Source organism: Carassius auratus, chromosome 35 (assembly GCF_003368295.1).
Source record: "Carassius auratus strain Wakin chromosome 35, ASM336829v1, whole genome shotgun sequence".
In the NCBI taxonomy this organism is placed as follows: domain Eukaryota; kingdom Metazoa; phylum Chordata; class Actinopteri; order Cypriniformes; family Cyprinidae; genus Carassius; species Carassius auratus.
The window spans coordinates 5,056,527-5,083,255 of record NC_039277.1 but is presented as its reverse complement, the minus strand read 5'-3'; the positions used below and the strand labels follow the sequence as shown (position 1 = coordinate 5,083,255).

Genomic DNA, 26,729 nt, shown 5'->3' with positions numbered 1-26,729 from the left:
GTCATACTTAAAAATCAAATAAAAATCTTGTCCGCCAGAAAATAATAAATTTCAACTACTGTACACAGCACTAGGAGAAAAACAGAGTGCGTTGCACCCTGAAGTCTTTGATATACCTGACAGACTTGTATTCTGCCTGAACTTCAATCAAATTCAGCTAAATCTGAAGATTATAAATTGTGCACAAACATGTATTTGGAAAGGTCACTTAAATAAACCTTCTATCAAATACTGTTAATATTCAGCACTCACAATACTCTTTACAAACAAAAATTTGTATCATAGAAAATATCACTAAAATATTACAATTCTTGGTGTCTTTGAAATCAAAATTAGAATTAGATTTTCTTTTAAAATGAATACATTTGTTTTGTTTGAGTATATAATGAAGCTCCTCTGTAAAACCCATAGCTCACTGACCATTTTAATAAATGGCACCACAAGGTGGCACCACAAGATTAATAAATCAAGAACAAGCTGAACTGAATTGTCTACATAACGTACATTAGCCCTCAGTCTTCTTCTCACTCATCGCGTCACTATTTAGAATTTATGTACCCACATTATACATTAATAGCAATAAAGCATTTTTCTCACTTGCATCCCCCCCAAAAAAAAAGTTGAAACAAAGTGTCTCATCTAAATGTCATCTGCATAACCCACTCACTGCAATACAGACACATCATGTGCTGCATCTCTAAAATACTGTGATCATACTGTATCACTCCAAAGAGACTTGAAGGTCCTTTACAGCACACCCACACATGACTATCTCATCTTAAGGGAATGTCTGTCTGTTATCTCAGTGTTTGCATGTGTGTGTGCGTCCGTTTGGCTAAAACCGGCTCTTCACTGAAGGCAGTACTGTATAATTTCTTCACTTCCCCTCTCATGCATAACATAATTCTGTTTTCATTTACTCGCCCTAGTGTCATGTTGAACCAAATGATTGTTTCCTCTGTGGAATATAAAAGGAGAACTTCTGAAAAATGGACAGGATGCTCTTTTCCATGCAATTTACAATCAAACAATTGGGAATAAATAAGATATAAAAATTATGTTCAACAAGGCTGAATTTGTTAGATCAAAAATACAGTAAAATTTTAATATTGTGAAATATTATTACAATTCAGAATACCTGTTTTCTTTTTTAATATATTTAAAAATGTAATTTATTCCTGTGATCAAAGCTGTATTTTCAGCATCATTACTCCAGTCTTCAGTGTCACAGGATCCTTCAGAATTCATTCTGAAATGATTATTTGGTTTTCAGTTTTTAGCAATTATTATTGGTGCTCAATTATTAATAATGTGTCTTATTATTATTCATGTTGAAAGCAGTTTTTGCTGCTTAATATATTTTTTGTGTGGATTTCTTTCCAGGATATTTTAATGAATAAAAAGTTCAATGACCAGCATTTATTTGAAATATAAATCTTTTGTAACCTTACAAATGTATTTTACTGTATTTTTATCAAATAAATGGAGCCTTGGTGAGCACAAAAGTCTTCATTCAAAAACATAAAAAAATCTAAATTATTTCAAACATTTGGATGGCAGTGTAATTATTTTTATACTACATTTCAAGACTTCTAAAGCAATACAACAAGAAACAGGAGAGAAAAAAATTACAGATCAGTCTGAATAATGAGTAAATCGTTCAAACTGGTTCTGCGATGTGATTCAATAAAAATATTCAATTCTTTACAATTTTTATCATAAACATAGGTTGCTCCCTTTTAAAATGATTTTATAAGCTTCAGTCAGTATTCACTGTAAAAACAGCAAAAAGAAGAACCAGAGCTCTGCTTCCACGAGGCTCAGTAAATAAGGACAGAACGTTCCTGTCTCTTTAAGAGCATGTATACATGCGATAACGTCCATCAGGATTTTTTAGCTCCGCTCCGCTGCTTCTGTTTGCGGAGGTGTGCCTCGATCTCGTGTCTGAAGAGCAGCATGCCCAGCTGGCCGTGCGAGGCCTCGTTCATGGCTTTGGACTGCATGCACATCTTGTACTGGTCCGGAGGCAGTTCGTCAGCGCAGTGCTTCTCATGCCACAGGTGGAAGAGACCTCGTGACGGGGCGCGCACCACCAGCAGGTTACTGTGGAGGTACTTCCTGTACAGGTGGACGTCCTCACCGCCCCAGCCTTTAATGTCCACATCGAAACCACCTGGAAGAGGAGGAGACAGTCAAAATGAGTGCAATGACCATGAGCATTAGGAAGTTTCATGGAAGTGGAGCTTAAGCATTTAATGACAGTTTTTCTCAAGATACTGAAATCATTATGTTTTCCAGAAAGAAGGCCTTACAGGTTTGGAACAACATGGGGTTGAGTAAATGATCAGATTTCTTATTTTCGAGCGAACTATCCCTTTAAAAATATTTTGTGAATCCAGCACCATATAGTGCAAAAATAGCTCCTATTTATTTAAAGCAACAACAGCACATTTAAAATTTGACCACTGTATTTTTAATGCGACCAGCTGCTGTATTAATAATGTAAACACTGTTTACACACATCTTCTGTTGTTGTTAAAGGACAAAGAGCTGTTCCTCTAGATTTGTCCAGGAAGGTGTGTATCTGTGTATTTTATATTTCCTTTGCACCTACACTACTGGCCAAAAGTCTGAGGTCAGTAACATTTTTTTTTTTTTTTACAAATAAACTAATTAATATTTTTTATTCAGCAGGGATGCATTAAATTGACCGTAAAGACATTTACCAAAAACTTTCTTTTTTTATGTAACAGTTTCACAGTTTCCATAAAAATATGAAGCAGCACAACTGTTTTCAACATTGATAATAATCAGAAAAGTTTCTTGATCAGCATATTTTAACGATTTCTGAAGGATCACATGACACTGAAGTCTGGATCACAGGAAAAAATTACATTTTACAATATTTTCAAAAAGAAAAGAGTTTAAATTGCGATATTCACAATATTACTGTCTTTCCTGCATTTCTGATCAAATAAATGCAGCCTGGGTGATCATAAGAGACAAAAATCGTACTGATGCCAAGCATGATATAGCTTTCTAAGTGGAGCTTTGTTTAATTGTCTAAGTGAAGTATTGACTTTTCTTAATGGAGCATGTTGAGCATATGGGTTTTTGCCATCTGTCTGCTGAAATGTCTATGGTCATGTGTTTCCTGAAATGCGTATACTCTCCTAAACTAATCTACTCTATTGAAGTATCAGTATCAGGCTTTGTTGTAGAATCGCGTGACGTTACACATGTCTAGACAGGAGATCGGTTAAGTCATGGGAACTGCTCGATTCTCACAGGTGGGACTGCGCTAGCATATGATTATGATTCTTGCTAGTCCAGTGTTTTACATTCGAAGTGACCTTAAGCTGGATATTTAGATTTGACTATAGATCAGAATACATGAGCAACTTGGTCCTTTATTTCTAAAACAATGCTACCAATGGCTGCCTACATCTAAATCAGTTTGTAAAGCTGTATAAATTCATGTAAATTCAGCCAACAGCTTCTAGAGAGGATGTGTACCTATACTGATGAAATCTGATCTGTACTGGCAGGTCATTCCGAAGCCAAAGTCCCTCCAAAAGCCTGTGTCTTTCTTAATGGTCTGTAAAAGAATGAATCCTAAATTAATAACACAAACATACTCTTTTATAGTCTTTTTCAGTGTTCAGAATTAACACTTGCCAAGCACCAAATGTGTGTGAAATAGCTTTTGGCGAGTAAATAAAACTGCTAGTTGCTAGTGAATAAATACATAACAAACAGAAGAAAAATAATACTGATGTGATAGAAGCATTTAAAATTAGTGTTCTTATCATTAATGAAAAATAAACTTTATCATTTACTCAAAGAATAAAAACGAACACAACTGGAAAAACAAATACAAATATTGCTTAATATATTGTCATGACCAATAAGAGATCTTTCTCAATTCAGTTAGCATTGGCAGGTGTGGCCCCTGTTTTCACATCAGCTTTCTGCTTTATCAGTATTTAATCAGGCTCTTTATCATCTATGCATTCAGAATATTAATGCCAAATGACTGAGATGATTTTGTTCCATCACAATGTGGCAACTAATCACATCAAACTTGATGAAGCATTTTAATCTCCTCATGAAAATGAGTTGTATTACCAGCTGCTGTTCCACAGGGGGCATGTGATCATGACTGCCGTAGATTACAGCTGGGTTGTACTGGCTGAAGAGAATGGGGTAAAACACTTTCTTTCCTAAAACAGAGTCAGATCACATAGCTGCGTATGATATGAGCACATCATATATTCCTCATTTGAATACTTCATTAGATAGTCATTCAAAAGTTTGGGGTCGGTAAGATTTTTATGTTTTTGAAACAAGGCTGCATTCATTTGATCAACAGATTTCTATTTAAATATGCTTTAAATAGAGCTGTTGATTTAATTTGGTGAGATTAACTATGGGAAAAATAACAATGATAAAATGATTAATGCATTTAATGCCCCCTGCCCAGACCTGTATCTTATTGCATGTAGTTGCTGACGGACATGAAGAGGTGCAACAACGTGGCATGATGTTTCTCTGTTTCCTTCTCTTTGTGGTTTTTGAGTCCTGGACTGTTCCTTGTTTTCTGATTGTTTGCTGTCTGCCCTGACCTTCGCCAGTTTATTGGATTACTCTTTTGTCTCGCCCTGGGTTGTACCTGGATTGTACCTGACCCTGCCTGTTTGACCACTGAATAATTAACTAAATTTTGAATAAAGCCTGCACTTGGATCCACTACTGTGTTTACATGCCCTAAAATTCAAGATTTGAAGGCAAAAAATGCATCTGAACTGATATCATATGATATCGCAACGTCACATTTGCTAGGGTGCCTGTTTTGCCCTTAAAAGCATGAATGCAAATTTTATGCTTATAAATATAATATTTTATAAATAGGATGTTAATACTGTGTGACATTTTAGACACAATATTGTTTATTTTTGCTCAATTTTGCCAAACAAAGCCTCAGCAGAACTGAATGACCGTGACACATTACTGAATTAATCCACCTTTTTGAACAAATCAAGTGAATCAATGATTCAGTGAGCAGTTCATAAGGAAAGTCTCTTGCTGAATTTCTGAAGGAATCAGCAGTTCGAATGAATCGGTTGAATGAATGAATGACTCTCTCTCATTAAGATGGTGACTAGTCTTCAACTAGTGGTGGTTTTAGTTTTTTTTTACTGAAAACACTGTAGCCTTACAAGTTTATGTTTAATAAATTCAATGTTCAATCAAAAAAAAAATTCTTAAGCTATTTAAAAAAAAATGTTTATTCAATGCTTTTCTCATTTACCACAACAATGACTTTAAAGTGTATTTTGGGGAGAAATTTCTCAGCAGATTCTGATGTGTGATTAATATGCAAATAATTTGATTAATTGATCAGAGATCATGTAATTGATTAGATTAAACACTGTAATAACTCGACAGCCCTAGTTTTAAAATGTAATTTATTTCTGCAATTCAAATCTAAATTTCCAACATCATTTTTCAGTGTAACACGATACTTCAGAAACCATTCTAATTATAAATAAAAAGAAATGTCACTTTTGATCAATTTAATGTGCCCTTGCTGAATAAAAGTGTCCATTACTTTAAAAAAAATTATTACAGACCACAAACTTTTGAATGGCAGCACATACGATGGTGGTAACAAATAGTAATTGTACATTAAAGCCACACTTAATGTATTATATAACAAATTATTTAAGCAAGTGTCATTTATTTTAAATAATATTAGCACAAGTGCACTATTCAAGCAAAAATTCCACAATGAGAAGGTTTTTAATCATAGAACAGAGTATTTGAACACCTAAACAACATGCTTGTGATGATGTTGATAGTTAATGTGATTCTCTACATCTGTGGTTCGTCTATTATGCCACACTTGGAGAAGTAACTTCATATGTCTACTGTACAAAAAAACTGTTTAAATGTCAGTGCAGAAGTGGTTCAGAAAAAGTAAGTTCTTTCTGAGAAACACTAGCAGCATTTGAGTCAGATGCCAATTGGTTCAATATTTTTTTCTAATGCAAAGTCATTTTTGAAGTGTCTAAATGGCCAAATTGGCTCAGCTGTGTACGCATATATATATATATATATATATATATATATATATATATATAGCGACTCCTCTCTTCTCTCACCTGGCTGGGCATTCAGACGGCAAGTGTTCAGGAAGTCAGCTGTGAAGAAGATGTCCACGTCACAGAAGAAGAGCAGCACATTGCCTCCCTTCCAGGCACGAGCGCCCACATCCAGCCCTCGACCCCGAGAAAACTCCTCATTCAGCTGAATCAGAGTAAAGTTACGGAAATTCAGCTCCCTGAAACCAGATACATGAAAAAAAATCACAGGACGTTCTCTCATCAAAAACAATTAAGAACGGAACAAAATGATACATTACTCATCAAACACATCTTTGAGATATAACTGCTGTTATCCTAATGCAGAAAATAATAGTTAAATAGTTTAGCATAGTTCTTTATTATACAGAGATGGGCATAAATACATGAAAATGTATTTAAAATAAAAATACAAAATACTGTGTGAAAAAAAAATGTATTTAAATACAAATACAAAAACAGTATTTTGTATTTTAAAAATACATTTAAAAAATGGCCATCCAATGCAGGCATCCCTATAGTTTGGGAATCCATATGAACCTATTCCGAATGCAAAAAAAAGAGAAAAACAATTATATATATACATATATATATATATATATATATATATATATATATATATATATATATATATATATATATATATATATATATATATATATTAAAACGGCTTAGAAACTTCTGTTTCCATTTTCCATTCCTCTTCCCTTCCTCTGCCCTGTAGGAGATACAAACTAAAAAAAAAATCATTTTTGACAGCAGAGTAAGATGTGCTGTGATTGATGGCGGGTGCAGATTTTACAGCATGACCCACATCAGTTCTCATGGATAGAGAAGATAACAGGCATCCTCAGACACAGCTGAGTGTATGTGACTATGAATACAATCAGCCACACACACACACACACACACACACACACACATACACACACACACACACACACACACACACACACATAAAAAGATGATTAAAGTGTAATGTGCTGGTTTGGAGCCAAGCTGCTATATGAAAGCACAATGCAATCACACACAGTGCAGATAATACCTGCTACTGATGCCATACAGCTGTTTTAGCAGGAACAGAAAGAGCTGCTTCCTTTAAATGAGTGAATCACTAACAAAGCAGCACCACACTCTCAAACATACATGATGTATAGAACTCTCCATAAGCTTACTGTTATTTATATTTAGGCATAATTTTCATAGTCATGAAAATAAAGAAAACTCTTTGAATGAGAAGGTGTGTCCAAACTTTTGGTCTGTACTGTATATATATATATATATATATATATATATATATATATATATATATATATATATATACACACACACACACACACACACACACACACACACACACACACATATATATATATATATATATATATATATATATATATACATACATATAAACCGACTTAATGCGGATAGTATACAAAAATGAAAGAAACATGAAATACTGAAGCCAGAAGCATTCTCTCACTGCTCTTATTGGCCCAATACAAAATATAGGCCAGAATGTATGACAGAAATAAAAAAAGCACCTACTTTCTCTGACCGAGATTCATAAACCACTATAACATTGCTGCAACCCATGGGAGTTGTACCACACTGAATAAATACATTCAAAAGCAGACATTGTTAAAATATCCAGCCCAAAAAATGTGCGAGAGCCACTAGTCGGTGCTGATTTAGAGCAGTTACAAATAGCAGGCAAACATGATTAGATTTAAGACACATTAGCGGAACGGATTTGGAACAGAGGCTGAAGTGTTTCATCACGCTTGCATGTGATATTCAGTTTGCCATCGGCCAGAAAAACATTCTAAATCTTTCTTTCTGTGATACAGACTTTTGTTTTCAAAGCCTGGGAAATGTTTAGGATACTTTTCATTCCAGCAGTCGAGTCATTGCAGTTTTTCAGTTTTCTTCAGCATTTTATATTAGGCTAACTATAATCAGACTATAGAAGTTACCCCACTTTTGCAAATCTAAAATGAATATAATGATATATATATATATATATATATATATATATGTGTGTGTGTGTGTGTGTTTGTGTGTACTTTTACAAACTATATTTCTATATATACTTTGCACATCCCAAAAATATTATATGGAGATAAATTTGTCCCCAAGATATATATCTACATTAATCCACACAGAGTTACAGGCATGTCTGATCAGATCAGTTTGATTGGTGGTTATATCATAAGGAGTCCTTACACTGTTAAATGTATGCAAGGCGTCATCATCAATATTAATGTCAACCAGGTTTGTATAATGCAGTGTTAGTTACAATCTCTTCTCTCCTCTCCTTCTCAAATGAACACAAATTATTGATGTGCATCGATTGACTTTGCCCAGCAGATATGGATATCACATACCTACTTTGCTCCGTGAGGACTGACACTGATGGTCTTGCAGGGAAGCATCTAAGGATTTTTGAAGAAGTAGTTCACACAAAATTGAAAACCGGCTGAACTCTCATGACAACCATTATGTAGATTAGTTTATTTCTTCATGTGAAAAGATTTGGGGAAATTATGTAACTTGTAAACTAATTTTCACTGCATAAGGTATCTGTACTTTTACTCAAATAGGATTTTCAGGAACTTTTCACACCTCTGTTTCATGGCTTCCTTAGTCAAACTCTCACATAATCATGACAACAACTAAAAGAGAATTTAAAGAACATATAAGCAGAAGCAGTAATACTTGATGTTTAGTTGATTAACGGTTGCTAAATATAATATCGCAGCGCAGAAAGTAACATAGTGACATCAGAAACAAATGAAGAGGCTAAAAGTTCCTTTTAGTTTAGTTGAACCAAAGGCTAAAGTATTTAATCTTTACAAAACATTTTAAAAGACTTTATTCAACATCAATAGTCTAGCAGCTGTGAGGATGTCCCTAAAACTATTCAAGAGCTGAGATTTTGCAGCTTTAAACTATTTGTTTCATTTTGTTAAAAGAGCTGTTAATGTCTGGACTAAAAATAGTTTTTGAGGAATTGAAATGGGTAGCACTTGATTTAGGTTTATCAGACTACTGGGAAAATATTTTGCATTGGTTACAGGACATCACAATAAACCACAAGTAATCCACATCACTCCAGTCTATTAATGTGTGTCCCGTGAAGCCAAAAAGTGCATGTTTGTTAAATAATAAAAATTATTAACTTCAGACTTTGAGGTTTGAAGCTTCCAGCTACAATAAAAATCCATAATAATCCATAATGCTACAGTGCAGAAGTCATCTCATCTGAATCGGGAGAGAAATCTGCACAGATCAAGCACCATTTATGAGCAAAAAGAATCCAATACAGATCTAGACAAATATGTGGGGATGGACTTTGTCACTGGAGGAAATGTTATTATGGACTGGTATTGTAGACAGAAGTAATGGTTTAAATTTAAAACATCTTGTATCTTTTCGCTTCACAAGATGTTGTTGGAGTCACAGAGATGAGCGGGTTACCTGTGGATTATTGTGATGTTATTATCAGCTGTTTGGACTCTCATTCTGACGGCACCCATTCACTCCAGAGGGTCCACTGGTGAGAAAGTGATGTAATGTTACATATCTCCAAATCTGTTCCAAAGGAGAAACAAGCTCATCTACATCTTGGATGGCCTGAGGGTGATTAAATCATGCAAATCAATGAAACAAATGTTCAAGTAGAAATAACTCATCACAACAGCACTTTTTAATAGTGTGGAGTGATTAAGAGACACTCACACTGACAGTGATTTGCAGTGACACATCAATCTGTTGTTGGTGCTGGTGATTCGAGGCTACAAAAGCAAAAGCGACTTTTGGACCCTTGATTTTTCAGCTATTGTTTAGCAAACTCAAGCTCAACTTTATGCAAATGACCAAATCAGTATTAAGTTTCAGCCACTGTCAGATTCAGCAGGGGAGTGTGTGCAAAATGATGTTAATAGCAACTGTGAGCAATTTTCTTCTTCTCATTAATTTTTCCCTGCCTACATACAGGGACATAAATCACAAAAATGATGTGTGGAAAACTGTTTCAAAACTTGTGGGCATTCCAAGTGGGTTTGATTCATGATAATTCAACAAGATAATTCATCTTATTTATGATGTGATGCATAATCTACTGCAGCAATACATTTGCAAATGCTTTTCCTATTTAGATTGAAATTTTCTTCTGAAAGACACTTTAATTGATTAATTGACAAAAGAAAATGTAATTATTAACCACCAAACTGAATATGCTTGGTCAGATGCTTGATGGCTTTCACTAGTTGTGAAACTCACCAGTAGAAATACTCAGTAAGGATGAAATCAGGTAAAGGTTAACCTGGTGGTACTGAAAATTAGTGGAGAAACATTCACCGGGTTATCATAGTTAACTAAAACTAAAGCTAAAAGGAAAACAATTAAAACACCTTTTTGTTACTTAAACTGAAACTATATGTATGCAACATAACTATATAACTATAACTATATATGCAATATAACTATATACACACTGAACAAAATTATAAATGCAACACATTTGTTTTTGACCCCAATTTTCATGAGCTAAACTGAGAGATATTTTTCTATGTACACAAAAGGCCTGTTTCTCTCAAATATTGTTCACAAATCTGTCTAAATCTGTGTTCGTGAGCACTTCTCCTTTGCTGAGATAATCCATCCACCTCACAGGTGTGACATATCAAGATGTTGATTAGACAGCATGATTATTGCACAGGTGTGTCTTAGGCTGGCCACAATAACAGGCCATTTTAAAATGTGCAGTTTTACTGTATTGGGGGGGACCATCATTTGCCTCACACAGTGCAAAGCATTTCACCTTCACAGAGCTGGAACACGCTGTCATATAGACCGATCCAGAGCATCCCAAACATGCTCAATGGGTGACATGTCCGGTGAGTATGCTGCCATGCAAGAACTGGGATGATTTCAGCTTCCAGGAATTGTGTACAGATCCTTGCAACATGTGGCTGTGCATTATCATGCTGCAACATGAGGTGATGGTCGTGGATGAATGGCTCAGCAATGGGCCTCAGGATCTCATCACAGTATCTCTGTGCATTCAAAATGCCATCAATAAAATGCACCTGTGTTCGTTGTCCATAACATACGCCTGTCCATACCATAAGCCCACTGCCAATCGATCCAATCGATCCAAAACGCTGACATCAGCAAACTGCTCACCCTCACGACGCCATACACACTGTCTGCTATCTGCCCTGTACAGTGAAAACCGGGATTCATCCGTGAAGAGTTCACCTCTCCAAAGTGCCAGACGCCATCGAATTTGAGCATTTGCCCACTCAATTCTGTTACGATGACAAACTGCAGTCAGGTCGAGACCCCGATGAGGAAGATGAGGAGATGAGCTTCCCTGAGACGGTTTCATACAGTTTGTGCAGAAATTCTTTAGTTATGCAAACCGATTGTTGCAGCAGCTCTCTGTGTGGCTGGTCTCAGACGAACTTGGAGGTGAAGATGCTGGACGTGGAGATCTATCTATCTATCTATCTATATATATATATATGTTATAACTACTAAAACTGAAAAACCTTTAACTGAAATGTAAATAAAAACTGAAAATATAAAATTAAAAACTGATTCAAAATATGAATAAAAATAGTATATAGTACAATAGTATATAGTATAGTATAATAATATATCAACGATACAAAAATTACACTGGTTTCTGTTTAGTTCCCGTCTGTCCTCATTTGGTTAATTTCCTGTTCTAACCAGCTGATCTTCATTCATTAGTTTCCACCTGTGTTATATTAATCATCTCCTTTATTAGCCCTCTGTTTCTGTTTCTTCTTTGTCTTGAATTGATGTTATATTAAAATTGTGGTGTGTTTAAGTTCATTAAAAGAGTCCTTTATCTCCACTCCTTCGTGTGCGTTACTAAAACCACGACCGCCTGACACTGTTCACTGCCAGATTTGTATACTTTCTATATACATTTTTCTATTGCTAATTTATTATTATTAGTGTTTCATGAGTTATATATATATATATATATATATATATATATATATATATATGTGTGTGTGTGTATATATATAAATGTTGAAATAATTTTATTTTATGGTAATTATGGAATAATTGCAATAGAACTTAACTCGACCTAACCCTAAAGAAATAAAGATACAAGCATTCAGGACCATTGGAAAAATCACACAATTAGCTCTCGACATTCAGAAGAGATCTGAAATGAATATTCAGGAAATTGTGGAGAATCCACTTAGGAAGTAGTACAGAACGAATGAAGCTCCCTTGACTTCTGGTCCACAGAGAAACCAAAGAAGTCCCACAGAACGAACAAGAGCTGTGCTGATTATTGGCCCTCCAATATAATCATTTCATTTCAGAAAGCTACAAGGCCATGATTGCATTCCCATTTCTCAAACAAATCCTCTCCAAAAGTGTCCCTCAGTGTGGGAACAACCTGCTCAGGCAAGACAGATCTGAAAACCACTGAATCCAGTCACAGCTGAATGTCTCTGCGTAAGGGAAAAGGCATTTTTTCTCCCTCTGAATCGAGAGATATGATATCCGCTGCAATGCAGGGAGGTTTCCAGCATGACCCTGGCTGGATCCCACACAATCTACTGCTCCACTGATTTCATCTGCCTCCGAGCCGCATCTGAAGTGACCTGTTATTTTCACACTGGCTGGAGGTCAGAGTCACTGCAGTCTAACAGTGCAGATTCACTGACCTCCAATCAGAAATCACCAGAGCGCAGCTCTATATCATTTCTATATATGTTTCTATTAAATTATTAATATATCTAAAATTTAATTGTAAACATTAATATAGTATAACATTAGTTATTTACTCCTTGTTTTATTATTATTATATATTATTTTATCTATATATTATTTATTATTATTTATTAAAGAATTGCACTATTGTACTATTCTATATACACACATACACACACACATACACACACACACACACACACACACATACATACATACACACATACAAACATTTGTATACTTTCTATATACATTTTTCTATAAAATACATTTTTCTATTACAAATTTATTATTATTAGTCTATCATTAGTTATCATTAGTTATTATATTTCATATTATTATATTTCATATTATTTTTATATAATATAATATATTTACATTTAGTTTAATACAGCAGTTATTAACTTCCTGTTTATAAAATTCCTGAAATTACGGGACTGCTATTAATCACTTATTCATTTAATATATTTAATTAACATGTCTTTATTTATATATTTATTACAATATATTATATATTACATATATTTAACATCATTCACAAATGTATGCATATACCTCATTTATGCATGTAACTCAAATTCAAGTTGCCTCTGATTATTACTCAGTATATCACCATCATCTTTTATTAATAAAACTCATTCAGCATTTTAATATATTCATGAAGATATGCATCTTAAGTTTGCTTGATCTATAAATTAAAGGAATTATTAATGCTGGTTTAAACTGGTTTCTGTCTATGTACTGAAGAGTTTCTGATTGCGTGTCCAGTTTGAAGACCTACAGTTTGGATAAAAACCATAATGCATTGGGAAAGAGATCACTGGAAGGAACTTAAGACACCCCTTTGCTTCCTTTTTGTTTAACTGTGAATTTCTCAGTCTTAACCTCAGCCTTCTGTTCCTTTGTGTGGGTACACACACTTCTGCGTGCACACACACACACACACACACACACACACAAACATATAAACGTGCCATACCTCGATGTGTTCTCCAAGGTTCCTTTGACCTCATTCATCTGGTCCTTTCCAAAGTAAACCACGGTAAGGTGCACCCGGCCGTCCTGCTTCACACACACCTCTCTGCAGACATGCACAGTGACAGAAACACACACACACACACACACACAAACAGAGCTTAGCACTCTCCAGCTGCAGTACCTCAAAAGAAACATTTGTGAACTATTTTTACTGTCTGTAAACTGAGAAAGAGAACAAACATGCAAAACGTGTAAAATTGATTTTTTATCTTTACATATCCAAGGCACGTTCTCATTAAAACCAATTCATTAAACTTAACATTTCTACTATGATGCCAAATCAAAATAGTTTGCATTACTGCAACAAAAACTGCAAAGCATTGTGGGGCATCATAAAACTACAGGGTAGCATCATTATGACCATTATAAATCCCAGAATAATGGTCTAGTGGTTGAAGAAAGACTGGCAGATTTAGAGGAAAAAAACTTTTCACATGCATTTTTGGTTATTTATTTATTTGTTATTTTTGCTAGTACCAAAATCCTGATTTGTGTAATTTTGTTATTGTCTAGCTATACATAAACATTGAAATTGAATATACAAAATATACAATATACTACAGACTCAGTAGGGACAAGCTGGCCTGGGACTAGATGTTAATGGTAAATTCATATTTTCCATAAATTAAAGAAATAAAAGGGTCCAAACTTGTTGATGCTTTACACTTTTTATAATGAGGTAAATCATGCAATAACAGGACTGCATGCAAAATGCAAACTCTATGCGAAAATGAACTAAATATAGCAAATAAAGATGACAATTGCTACATGATTTTAATCGACACTGACACTGACTAAAGTATTGATGCCGAAAATTCAGCTTTGCCATCATAAAAAATAAATAACATTTTGAAATATATTAGCATAGAACACAGTTATTTAAAAAATCACTGTTTTTACTGTATTTCTGATCAAGTAAATGCAGGCTTTGAGTTACAAATACTGCAATATACTATAAAATACAATACTGATATTTTCATAACATATTCCATAACTTGGCACATAAACACAAATATGATATATCAACCGAGACCAATTTTATCATTACTGGGCCAGAAAAGCACATGGAAAAACTCTGTCATAGAAGACAGAGAGTTTGAATTGTGGAAAAGGAAAACAAGTAAGTGTTCAGAGAACTATAAACAACAGATAATAATAAGAAGAATGACAGTGGAGTCACCTGAAGTTGTGCATGAACTGTCTGAATTTGTCGGCTCTCTGGGACAGAGGCAGCACGATGTTAATGGCCATGTTGGCCGACTCCACCAGCTCACTCTTCACTTTCATGAGGGGGCCGAAGGGGCGGAAGAGGAGCAGCCGGCGAAACTCCTGCTTCTGCTCTCCACGGAAGGTCAGCTCGTACAGCGTGCCCTTGTCCTTCTCAGTGCGCGCTAGGCCTGCCGTGATCAGAAGACATTGAGAACAGTGGAGAAAAGAAACAGTTTACCAAAACACCCACATGGACACGCACAAGCAAAGCAACATTTCTAAGAAATCTAAAGCTCAAGGACAAACACTACAAAGATAAACACACAAACGTACAAAGACACACACACACATCAAGACTATGAAGGCAGGCATTCAAAAGCCTGTCACAAATATCTCGATGGAAAAACCAAGAGGAAAGTAACGTTTTATTGCTCTGTGGTTAATGAGACGTGGAGTTCTCAGTTAGGCTGACATACAATAAGAGTCAAGTGTGATCAAATGAACGTGAATATTACAGCTCAAAATGAAAAATAGTTGAGTTTATATTCAAATCTCTGACTTTTGAAAGAGGGTCTCATTAACTAACAATTGTGTGGATTATTTCATATTTGCATCCACAGGAGAACTTCTCACAAAAATGTATAATCTAATTCACAGCACATGTGTACTCAAATTAGCTGTTAACCTCATTCTAATGTTAATGAATCTGGAGTTTTCTAAATGAGCGTCTGTGTGCTGGACGTCAGTCATTTGCCCAAACCATCTCCATATAAGTGCTTTCTGGACAATCTTTTGTTACTCTCAGCAAACACATGATGTTCTCTAAAGTCACACACATGCAGCAAAATCCCCAAGCTATTGCAAGTATGTGTGCTCAAACGCTTTAAACACCTTTTATACAAACCCAGATTACAGACTCTTTATCTAGCTGTACATAAGCGTATAGTTGTATACAGAGCAGCCTAACTTACTCTTTTACTGTATATGATATCATAAATATGTCTAAAATTTCATCTTAACATGATTATAAGGCCACCCAGAGTTTGTAATTTTTGTGTATGTGTGGTTTCAGTTACTACATTTTATCAAAGACTTAGAACAAATTTTAGTACGAAGGTACTGGTGAATCGAGATTTGTTCATAAAAATTTTCATATTCAGATTTCACACACAAATTTGTGCATACAAATACTTAGTAAATGAGAACCACTCTGGTTAATTTAATATTTTCTTCATTTTTTCTTTCCTATTATACAATACGAAAATTCATCATTTACAACCATCATACAAAATCAAATGTTGGCATTAAAGCTGCAGTAGGTAACTTTTGACGATCTAGTGGTTAATAAACAGAACTGCTTGCGTCTTGCGGAAGAACATCGTAGCCGGAACTACTTCTCTCTGTTTATGTCTATGAAGAATCACAAAGGTACTGGGTTACTCCGCCGCTGTACCCCCGAAGCAATCTAAAATAGTCCGAATATAAACACTTATTATAGGTGCACCCTAGTGATTCAGGACAAGCGAAAAACACGGTTTGGAAAATGGATTCATGGTGTACTCACTTATTATATACATTTTTCTACATTTTGAACACAAACATAGTTACAGACCGCAGCTCTGATTGGTTGTTTCTCTTACCGCTTCCGGTAAGAAACAACCAATCAGAGCTGCGGTCTGTAACTTTTTTTTGTGTTCAAAGTATACAAAATGAGAAATTAGATAATTTTAACCGTAAATTATCAAAGGGGAAAAAAATTAGTATGAATAAACACAAGGCCATGTCACAGATAATAATGCTTAATTAATCCAGATAAGCAGAAAATGTGATCACAATTAAAATACAACGAATAGTGCAGCCCTAATCTTAGTTGTTTCTCTCAGACAGCAATGGATTGAATGAAGAACCTATAGAACATATATTTCTCAAAATCTGCAATCAGAAAGTCAGATTTCAATTTGAACTCAACACATTTCTCATGTAATTCTTTGAAGATCATATGATCTAAGTTATGCTGAGACATGGAAGCATGATAAGGGATTTCTTAAAATATACTAAACGTATCCGGAAGTTGTTCAGTACTTTCATGCTTCTGAAAAAAAAAAGAGATCTGTACTGTACAGCATCAAATGTGTATTGTTCAGGTCCCATATCAGTGTTTTGCTGGTGTTACAAAGGCGCAAAGATAATATCATACAGGAAAAACATTCTCACGCACGAAACACTGGCATTTGCTTAAGGTTCATGATGAGGATACAAAAGAAAAACATCCTTCACAGCTTCATACTCCATTAGCTTTGGTAGCACAGTGTGGAAAAACTGCACCATGATCTACACTAGGAAATATGTGCATCTAATTTCTCAGACATTTATGAGAAAGTTGCTATGGTGTTCTATGCAGTTTTTACAATGTTTCTGTACAAGCTAGTCCAAATCCTTACCCTGAGCAGAAACAGAAGTGATGCTTGCCTTCACTAACTAGCAAACTGCTATCATGTCCAGTCCTTTCCATCCCACACATAAGATGCATTCATGGGGAAAGCAGGGCCATTAGGGAAGCCATCTGAATCAATACAAGCTACTAACGGCAAAGACATCAAAGCATAACCCACAGGCTAGTCTAGCTACGGTAAATTAGACGCAACAGTTCTGCGCACAACACAATCACGTGAGTTTCTGAACACTGGCCACATTAGCTCAGGGTAAAATTGCACTTTTAGCATGAACTGTGATCTTTTTTTCCTCTCTAAATTGAATTGTGTCACCACAAAATTGGTCTGGTAAAGAAGCACTATATACAGTTAGCCAACAGAGATAACATGCACAGGATAATGAGAGAGATACATGTATCCCTTGAGGGACGGGTGCGAGAGTTATTTTGTGGGAAGAAAAGACAGGCTTTCTGTAAACATTACCTAATAGTCGAGCTTCCCGTGTTGTTTCAGGGCCGAATATTTGTAGTCTCATTCAGTGTTAGCAAGACGGCTGGGTAAACTGACATTGTGTCTGGGCACCGACTCGTAAGTTATCACAGACATGGCCTTGGCTTTTTTTGAATTCTTCACAAGCTCTCCACTGTTGATGTGAAGTAGAGTAGGCTTTTTTGGTTATACGGTTGAAAAAGAGCTTAAAGCAGGCTTGAATTATGAGGAAAAGTTCTTCTATTTAAAGATGCACCAAACAACAACTAACCCAGGACGATTAGTGTATCAGACAGTGAGAAATACGTATAATTTAGGACTCCTCCAAATTTATTCCTGCTCAAAAGATCAGGATTTCTGTCCAAGGGTTTATGTTGTGTTTTGGAAGCTTTTTTTTTGCTAGTAAACACTAACTAGTTATCATTGCAGGCACCAGGTGTTGGGAAATTTTTACATGCAAATTTCACCATAGCTAATTTCTAACATTTCAGTTTCTGGTGCTGGTAACAGTTATTTATGACTAATCAAGGTGGATAGCAACAGGAATAATGTATTGCCTGTTATGCCTATAACCACTGAGATGTGCCATTTCTCTCCTGAGGAAATAGATGAGACAACTCTGAACATGAAACAGCTGTGTACTGTCCGTTTTCTAGTCATCACAGGATATCCTGGCTTTAGAGTATTAACATACGGCTACAGGATGCTCTATTGTTGGTTCGGAGGATTGTATAACTCTTTCCACGTGCCTCACGAGATTATTTTGAGAGATTTTCTCTAAAATTGTCAGACAAACTACAAACTAAAGACTTGGGCTTTATTGATGGTCCAGAGAGGTGCAGAGGAGTTTTCCTGTGGTGCCATAGAGGGGAAGTTTGTCACTAATTCATATAATTCATATTCAGTGTGTCATTAATTATTAATAAGCAGAAAATTTGGAGTTTACTGCAGCAAACGTCATAGTTAATAGTGAGTTAATAGTGAGAATAGGACCTTTAAATAACATGTGACTGTAGCTTCTGCATGGTCCTTACACTGGGTAGCACCATTATTTTGCAGAGTAGATGAAGAAAACACAAGCTAACTGCATTATTGTTAATCTTACCTTCTATAAAGTCTGATGGTGTGTAGACTTTGCTAGCTTTTGTTTGGTCTCCACCTTGATTGGGTGCATTGAGGGCGTGCAGTGCACTCTCCACCACCTCCCCCAGCTCATCCCTGCGGTCCTTCCTCACCGGCTTCTCCTCAGGGTGACGGGTCAACCCCATTTCCAGCTGGTAGACACGTTGTAAGGTGAAACTCTCAAAGGGCACTACAGCGTACTCGCTTGGCAGTCGAACGCCAGAATGCACCTCCGCCCGGCTCAGCTGGCTGCGTAGGAACTCCTGCAGGTCGCTGCGACTGTGGTCGTCAGCCATGTCACCCACCGTCCCCTTCCCAGGTGTCTTCTCCACAGAGTCCTGCAGGCCTTTAAGTTGTTTGCTCCGTTCCTGGAGAGCCTCTTTAAGTTGAGCAATTTGTTTTTTCAAGCTGGTAATATGCTGCCGGTGCTGCTCTTCACGCTCTTGGAGAAGGGCTTGGAACCTTTCCCGTCCAGCAGGGCCTACGGGGGCACCTCCAACCCCACCTTGCCTGCTTGGTCCTCCTGGCATAGCCATCCCTCCAGCCCTGGGCAAGGGCTGCCCAGCCATGAGCTCATCAGCATGGGGGCTGCAGGTGATGGCATAAAGCAGGGAAAGACAACAGCACACCACCACTAACACAACACCCACACGTGAGAGCCAGGCCAGAAGACCCCTGCGCAGCATCACAGCTGACATCCTCAACAACAAGTTGGGTAGGATGACGTAGTTCAATAAAGTTGGGGCATCTCTGCGTACCATCAAAAACAAGACATAAAGATCAGCCAAAGGCCGCCCATGCCAGAACCACTTGTTGAAGTCACTAGGGTATGTCTTTGATTAAAATGAAGAAGAACTGTTTGTGTTTTGTCTGTCAACTAAAGTCTCATATTTCCCAGGTGTAGAACACAAAGAAAATTTTGTTTAAAACTTTACTGTTGAGTCCCATTTCACCCGCTCTTTTAACTTCAGCCTGGCTCTTCATGCACATACTTTCTCATGGGTCAAGTTACGGCCACTTCCTCTTCTTCAGTGTCCTATTAGTTCTCTGTCCAGACAAATGAACCATTGGACCAGTTCAGTAGCAACATGTGCTTATCTCCATCTGGTGAAAATTGCTCATTCTTCTTTGAGGTAGCATGACAGACCCTTGAGAGAATGTCTGGAATGGATCCTCCATTCTTCAGCGCTCCCAGTGACCCAAAAGACAAAACCATTCATTGAAGGTTTAGCCATTAGACGTCCATGGCTACGGTCCATAAAAGTAGTCTGGAAGCTGAACTTCATACAACGGTCCGGTGTTGTTGAAAAGCCCAGTATGTTATTTCCCAAAGAGTTTCAGGCCTTCTGCATGACTTCCTTAATCTATTCAGAGTCCTCTACATGTATCATCATGTGTTGCTTCTGATCTTCACAGGTCTACCTAGAAACAGGTAGAGAAAATAAGATTAAACCGATTATGTTCTGTAGAACCAGATCTGGAGGCGTATGAAGGTCTCCTATATGTTAATAAGTCAGACGTCAAAGTACTTCAGTACTGATAGCTTGGTGTTATCATACCATTAAAAAGACAAAATAGAGCTTGTACAAGATGATGACGTGAGGGCATAGGGTTCAAGTCAGTCTATCTAGTTTGCAAACACACTGGGCCCTATTTTAACGATCTGAAACGCAAGTGTCAAAGCGCTAAGTGCAAGTAACTTTGTGGGCGGGTCTCGGCGCTGTTGCTATTTTCCCGGCGGGATAAATGGCTCTTGCGCCCGGCGCAAATCTAAAGTGGGTTGGTCTGAAGTAGCTTCATTATTCATAGGTGTGGTTTGGGCGTAACGTGAAATAAACCAATCAGAGCGTCATCCAACATTCCCTTTAAAAGCAGGTGCGCAAGTTCCATTATGGATTGCTATTATTATGGCGTATTTACCAGGCGCACGCCAGGAGCGGTTCACAGCCGAGGAGACTGATGTTCTTGTAAGAGCAGTGAAAGACAGAGAAGTTGTGTTGTATGGGGATGGGAGAAACCCACCCAAAATACACCACAATGATTTCCGTCATCTCATGTGTTAATATTTTTTTTAGTGTAACAATTTATGATTTGCAAAAATAACTGTTGCATCTGTGTAGATTACATGAGCAAAGTGTATGCGCGTTGTGCACGCTATACATTATGGTCAAGCATGCGCCCTTAAAATACCATAATGAACAACGCGCAACGCGCCACTGACTTTAGACTAGGTTTTTTCTGGTTAGTGGCGCAATTGTTTAATGGAACAGCAAAATAGCACCAGGGATTGTTTGCGCCGGAACACGCCTCCTTTTTTGCGCTGAACCGCCCAGGGAGCGCAAGTTCATTCACTAGTTTAGCGACGTGCTTCTGTGGAGGGAAAAGCGCGCTTTGCGCGGGTGCAAAATAGGAATGACACATGCGTCGGTGTACAAAGTCAATTGCGCTGGGTGCAAGATAGGGCCCACTGTATTTCATTTAAAGTGACCTACAGGTCTAAATTCAGGACCTACGCAGCCAAGCAAAGCATTTTGGGATGGCTCCAGTGCAGGAGAACAGTGCTGTCACTGATGTGTGAAAATAAGAGATGTGTGTTAAAAGCAGTCTAATGGCATGACGGCTCACACTGGGGATGAACAGCAGCACTGTAAGTTCGAGCAAACACACACGAGAGGCCGAGCATTCATTGGCGCACACACATGCAAACACGCACATATGCACACAGTCACAAACACATGTGTATCTGTGAACGAGGGAAAACACAGCAACACCGTGTTAGCAAGCTGGAAAGCTGCGGTGCTAAAAGATACTAGGTGGGAAAAAAGAGCGTAAAGAGATTCTCTCAATAAGTGTGTGTGTGTGTGTGTGTGTGTGTGCTAACTCACCACACAATTAGTTCTTTATAGGTTAGTGGGAGGGTGGATTTAATGAAAGGATTAGTTATGTTAGTGGTGAATACTGGACTGTATCAAGGAGAGTTGGCCATGGACCAGCACTGAGGAGGGGGATGTCTATTTATCTGAGACTGGCACTCAAATATAGACTCATTCAATTATTAAAACACTCCATCCACCCATCTGCTGACTCACCTATTCATCCAATCACTTTTGCATTCATTCACTCACTCACCCAATAATTCATCCATTCATTCACTTTCTCCTTCAATCATTCATTCACTTACTCACTGATTCTTGGATTCATTCATTCTTTCACTCACTCTTTCACCAATTTACTAAATTAGTTTGGAGATGTTTCTTTCCACCCTAAGTGCCCTGTGCAGTGGACTATAATGTGTATTCCTTCATCTTAAGGGAGATTCCAATCTGATGGGTGCATACATGTTCAGTTCGAGGATGCTACGAACATAATAAGGAATAAGGGAACATCGATACATCACTTTACAGGAAGCGAAGAGGGAAATTTACTCACAAGTAATTGTGCTGTTGCTTCCAGCACTACCAGAAGTCTGACTAAAATAAACCCAATGAAAAGGAGTGGAGACATTTTTATGAAGTTTAATTAGTCCCAGGTGTGGGTTGTACATGACTGTTTCTCTGTATTAATGCGAGAAATCCAACAGTTACAAGGCAACTATGTAAAACTAATATAAAAAAAAAAACACATCCAGTTTTTTTCTGGGAGTCCAGTTCATTGTCAATTTACTTAAAGTTAGTGAAGTCCAAATGTCTTTCGTGTAGAATATCTCACGTATATAAATACAGTTATGGATTAATTGAACGTGAACAAATGAGTGAAAACTGAACATGTGTCAGTATTACATTCATGCCTTCCGTTTTAAAGGGACAGCATTCCTAATTTCCTACCTATCCTTGTCATTATAATGTTAACCAACAAAAGACGTTAAATAAATATTTTAAGTAAACCTACTGTATCTGAAAAATAAGTTTAATTTGTATCTCTTTCGTGTTTGTCTTGCCGTCTTGTTCTGCTTTTTTTTTTAATAAATTCTAAGGGATAGTTCACCCAAAAATTCAAATTGTCATTATTTATCCAAGTTTTTCCAAATTCAATACTTGATTCAAATTTATCATAAGCTTCATTGATTTGATCTAAAGAGAGAAGAATTAATGACTATTTTTGTTTGAAGACATAGAAAATAACTACCAAAATAAATGTTAACTGCAGCTTGACTAAAAGTAGTAATAACTAAAAGTTGACAAAAATGCAATTACTTTTCGTCAACTAAAACTATATAAAACTCATATGACTAAAATGTGACTAAGCATTTTAGTCTCAAGATAAAGACTACGACTAACTCAAAAATCTCTGTCAAAATTAACACTGATTCATTCATTCAATTACCGATTGATTCATTTTTTCACTCACTGACAGATTCATTTAAATACTGATTCATGCATTCTTTCACTCACTGACTGATTATTTCAATTACTGATTAATTCAATTACTGATTCATTCAATTACTGATTTATTCATTATTTCACTCACTGACTGATTCATTCAATTACTGATTCATTCATTATTTCACTCACTGAAAGATTAATTCAATTACTGATTCATTCATTCTTTCACTCACTGACTTATTCATTCAATTATTCATTCATTCATTCTTTCACTCATTGACTGATTCATTCAATTACTGATTCATTCATTCTTTCACTCACTGACTTATTCATTCAATTATTCATTCATTCATTCTTTCACTCACTGGTTTATTCATTCAATTACTGATTCATTCATTCTTTCACCCATTGACTGATTCATTCAATTACTGATTCATTCATTCTTTCACCCATTGACTGATTCATTCAATTACTGATTCATTCATTCTTTCACTCACTGACTGATTCATTCAATTACTGATTCATTCATTCTTTCAATCACTGACTGATTCATTCAATTGCTGATTCATTCAATTACTGATTCATTCATTATTTCACTCACTAAAAGATTAATTCAGGTACTGATTCATTCATTCTTTCACTCACTGGCTGATTCATTCATTCTTTCACTCACTAGCTGATTCATTCAATTACTGATTCATTCATTCTTTCACCCATTGACTGATTCATTCAATTATTGATTCATTCATTATTTCACTCATTGACTGATTCATTCAATTACTGATTCATTCATTCTTTCACCCATTGACTGATTCATTCAATTATTCATTCATTCATTCTTTCACTCACTGGCTGATTCATTCAATTACTGATTCATTCATTCTTTCACCCATTGACTGATTCATTCAATTATTGATTCATTCATTCTTTCACTCATTGACTGATTCATTCAATTATTGATTCATTCATTCTTTCACTCATTGACTGATTCATTCAATTATTGATTCATTCATTCTTTCACTCATTGACTGATTCATTCAATTACTGATTCATTCATTCTTTCACTCACTGACTTATTCATTCAATTACTTAATTTATTCTTTCACTCACTTATCAACTCACTCCACCACTCAATCATCCATCCATCCAATTACAAATCGATTCATTTGTTCACTCGCTCACTAAATTATTCACACATTTATCCAGTACTTTCCTGACTTATTCACTCAATTACCCAGTCTCTCTTTCGATCACTCACTCGTTTACACCCCTATTCACTTTCATTTAATTATCCACTTACTTATTAATTCATTTAGTCACATGCTCACTGATTCATTCATTCAAGCCCTTACACATCACTTTAAATTTTTATTAATTTCCTCTTCCAACCTTTTAGATATTGTATATGACAGCAAGGAGCCATCTTTTACTGCATAACAAGAGTAGATGACACTCAGTGACTAAATCTCTCTCAATGTGGTTATACAAAATGACTAATCTTTTCATTTCTTCTTGTCTCGTTTAAGAGCTCACACATGACTGAGAGAAAAGATGCCTCACACCGTGTTACGCTATTCCAGCTCACTCATAAAGCTGCCAGGACGAGCACAGCACGAGTCTGCCAGCTATTCATTCTCCCTGCTGTGACTACGCCATACAACACCAGAGCCAAGACCACGAACCAAACACACGGCTGAACAACACTGAGGAAAGTTACAACCTTAAACAAATGAGAAAGAGATACTTCAATTTTCTCTTCTGAAACAGAGTGTTGTTGTTTAGCTGTGATTAGCCTTCTTGTGAAGGGCTGTTCTTTAGAGGGTTATTCTGTGTTTATGCCAGTAAAATGTTATCATCACAGATGGAAAATCCAGCTGTGTTTTGGAACATGCTAGCTGGTTTCTAACTGGTCTACGCTGGTCATTTGTTGACTTACCAGCCACCATGCTCCAAAAATCAGCCTGAACTCCTTGAGCTAGTATGAAAACTTGTTCCAAAACACACCAACCAGTTAAACATGGATTTCCTAGCAGAAACAGAGTTTAATACTATTACACAAACAATATTTTGCAAAAAGGCTGTTAATGCCTTGATGAAACTTCAGAATCAGGTCACTTTAACTTCCTGACAACTTCCTCAAAGATCTTAATCAGAGTAAAAGCTCTTGTGTGGGAATGAGCAATGGCTGGTTTATGAACCAAACGCATTTACATTAGTTCAATTACTTTCACAAGCCCTGATCTGTAGGCTCAGCTGCAGTTATACTATCTGGCTGTGGTGGGCAGTCAGGAAATGGTGAGTGTGTTTTTCCTCCTTTTGCAATTTTCATTTTTGGATGCTTTTGCTGACACTTGTGCCTGGCTGCTTAAGAGTCTCACACCCAGTGATGTTCACACATCTAATATAGAAATATTTCAGACTTTAACACAGAGACTTTAAGCATGCCTGTGTCTCACATATTCACATACGTATATGATGTTCCTGAATTAATTTTAAGACTTTTGAGGGGATATAAAGATGAAAGAGATCCGCACTCATCCAAATTCAGCCAAAAAGGCTTATTACATTTATTGCGGTCATAAATAAATAAAACATACAAAACCTCTGACTAATAAATTAAATAAGCCATTTTGGCTGAATTTGGATGAGTGTGGATCTCTTTAATCTCTATATGTTTGTATAAGCTGGATCTACTGTATGCACCTTACATTATTTTCCTACTGGATTTTTGGATGAGTGTTTGGCGCTACAGCCTTTTCTAATTGTGGATAATATTTTGGGGGGTGCATAAAGTCAAAAATCACAGTGTGATACAACTCAAAATATCACAAATTGGGGCAGGGGGGGGGCTTCATTAAATGAATGAAATAACAAAACACTTGACTGAAAAATCTAAGTCATATGATGTGTGTTTGTCAAGGTCAATAGGTTTCACAACTATCAGATTTGGCCTTTTTAGGCAAAACTAACTCACGTCATACGGTGTGACTCCCCAAAAATAAATTATATTGATGAATTAATAATTTACATTATCCGTTAAAAAATACTTTTACCTTGAAAAATTGATTGAAAAACTTTTTGAAAATAATAATTAAGATATACATGCATTCAAGGTATAAGGAAAATATTTTACAGTTTTTTAATTTATGGTTACACCACATTACATTTTTAGTGCCAATTAAATGAAAATGACGTTACCATACACA

General features: G+C 36.3%; 1 protein-coding gene across 1 annotated transcript; it reads right to left on the bottom strand.

Annotated features, from left to right (window-relative positions):
* Positions 1-1,554: 1,554 nt before the first annotated feature.
* Positions 1,555-20,498, bottom strand: LOC113054105 (chondroitin sulfate N-acetylgalactosaminyltransferase 1-like). Its single transcript, XM_026219424.1, has 7 exons — positions 19,185-20,498; positions 15,130-15,346; positions 13,891-13,992; positions 6,165-6,343; positions 4,129-4,223; positions 3,517-3,598; positions 1,555-2,173 (listed from the first exon to the last, which is right to left on the bottom strand). The coding sequence occupies exons 1-7, from the start codon at positions 19,960-19,962 to the stop codon at positions 1,884-1,886; spliced, it is 1,743 nt and encodes a 580-aa protein (XP_026075209.1). The 5' UTR covers positions 19,963-20,498; the 3' UTR covers positions 1,555-1,883.
* Between the last annotated feature and the right edge of the window lie 6,231 nt (positions 20,499-26,729).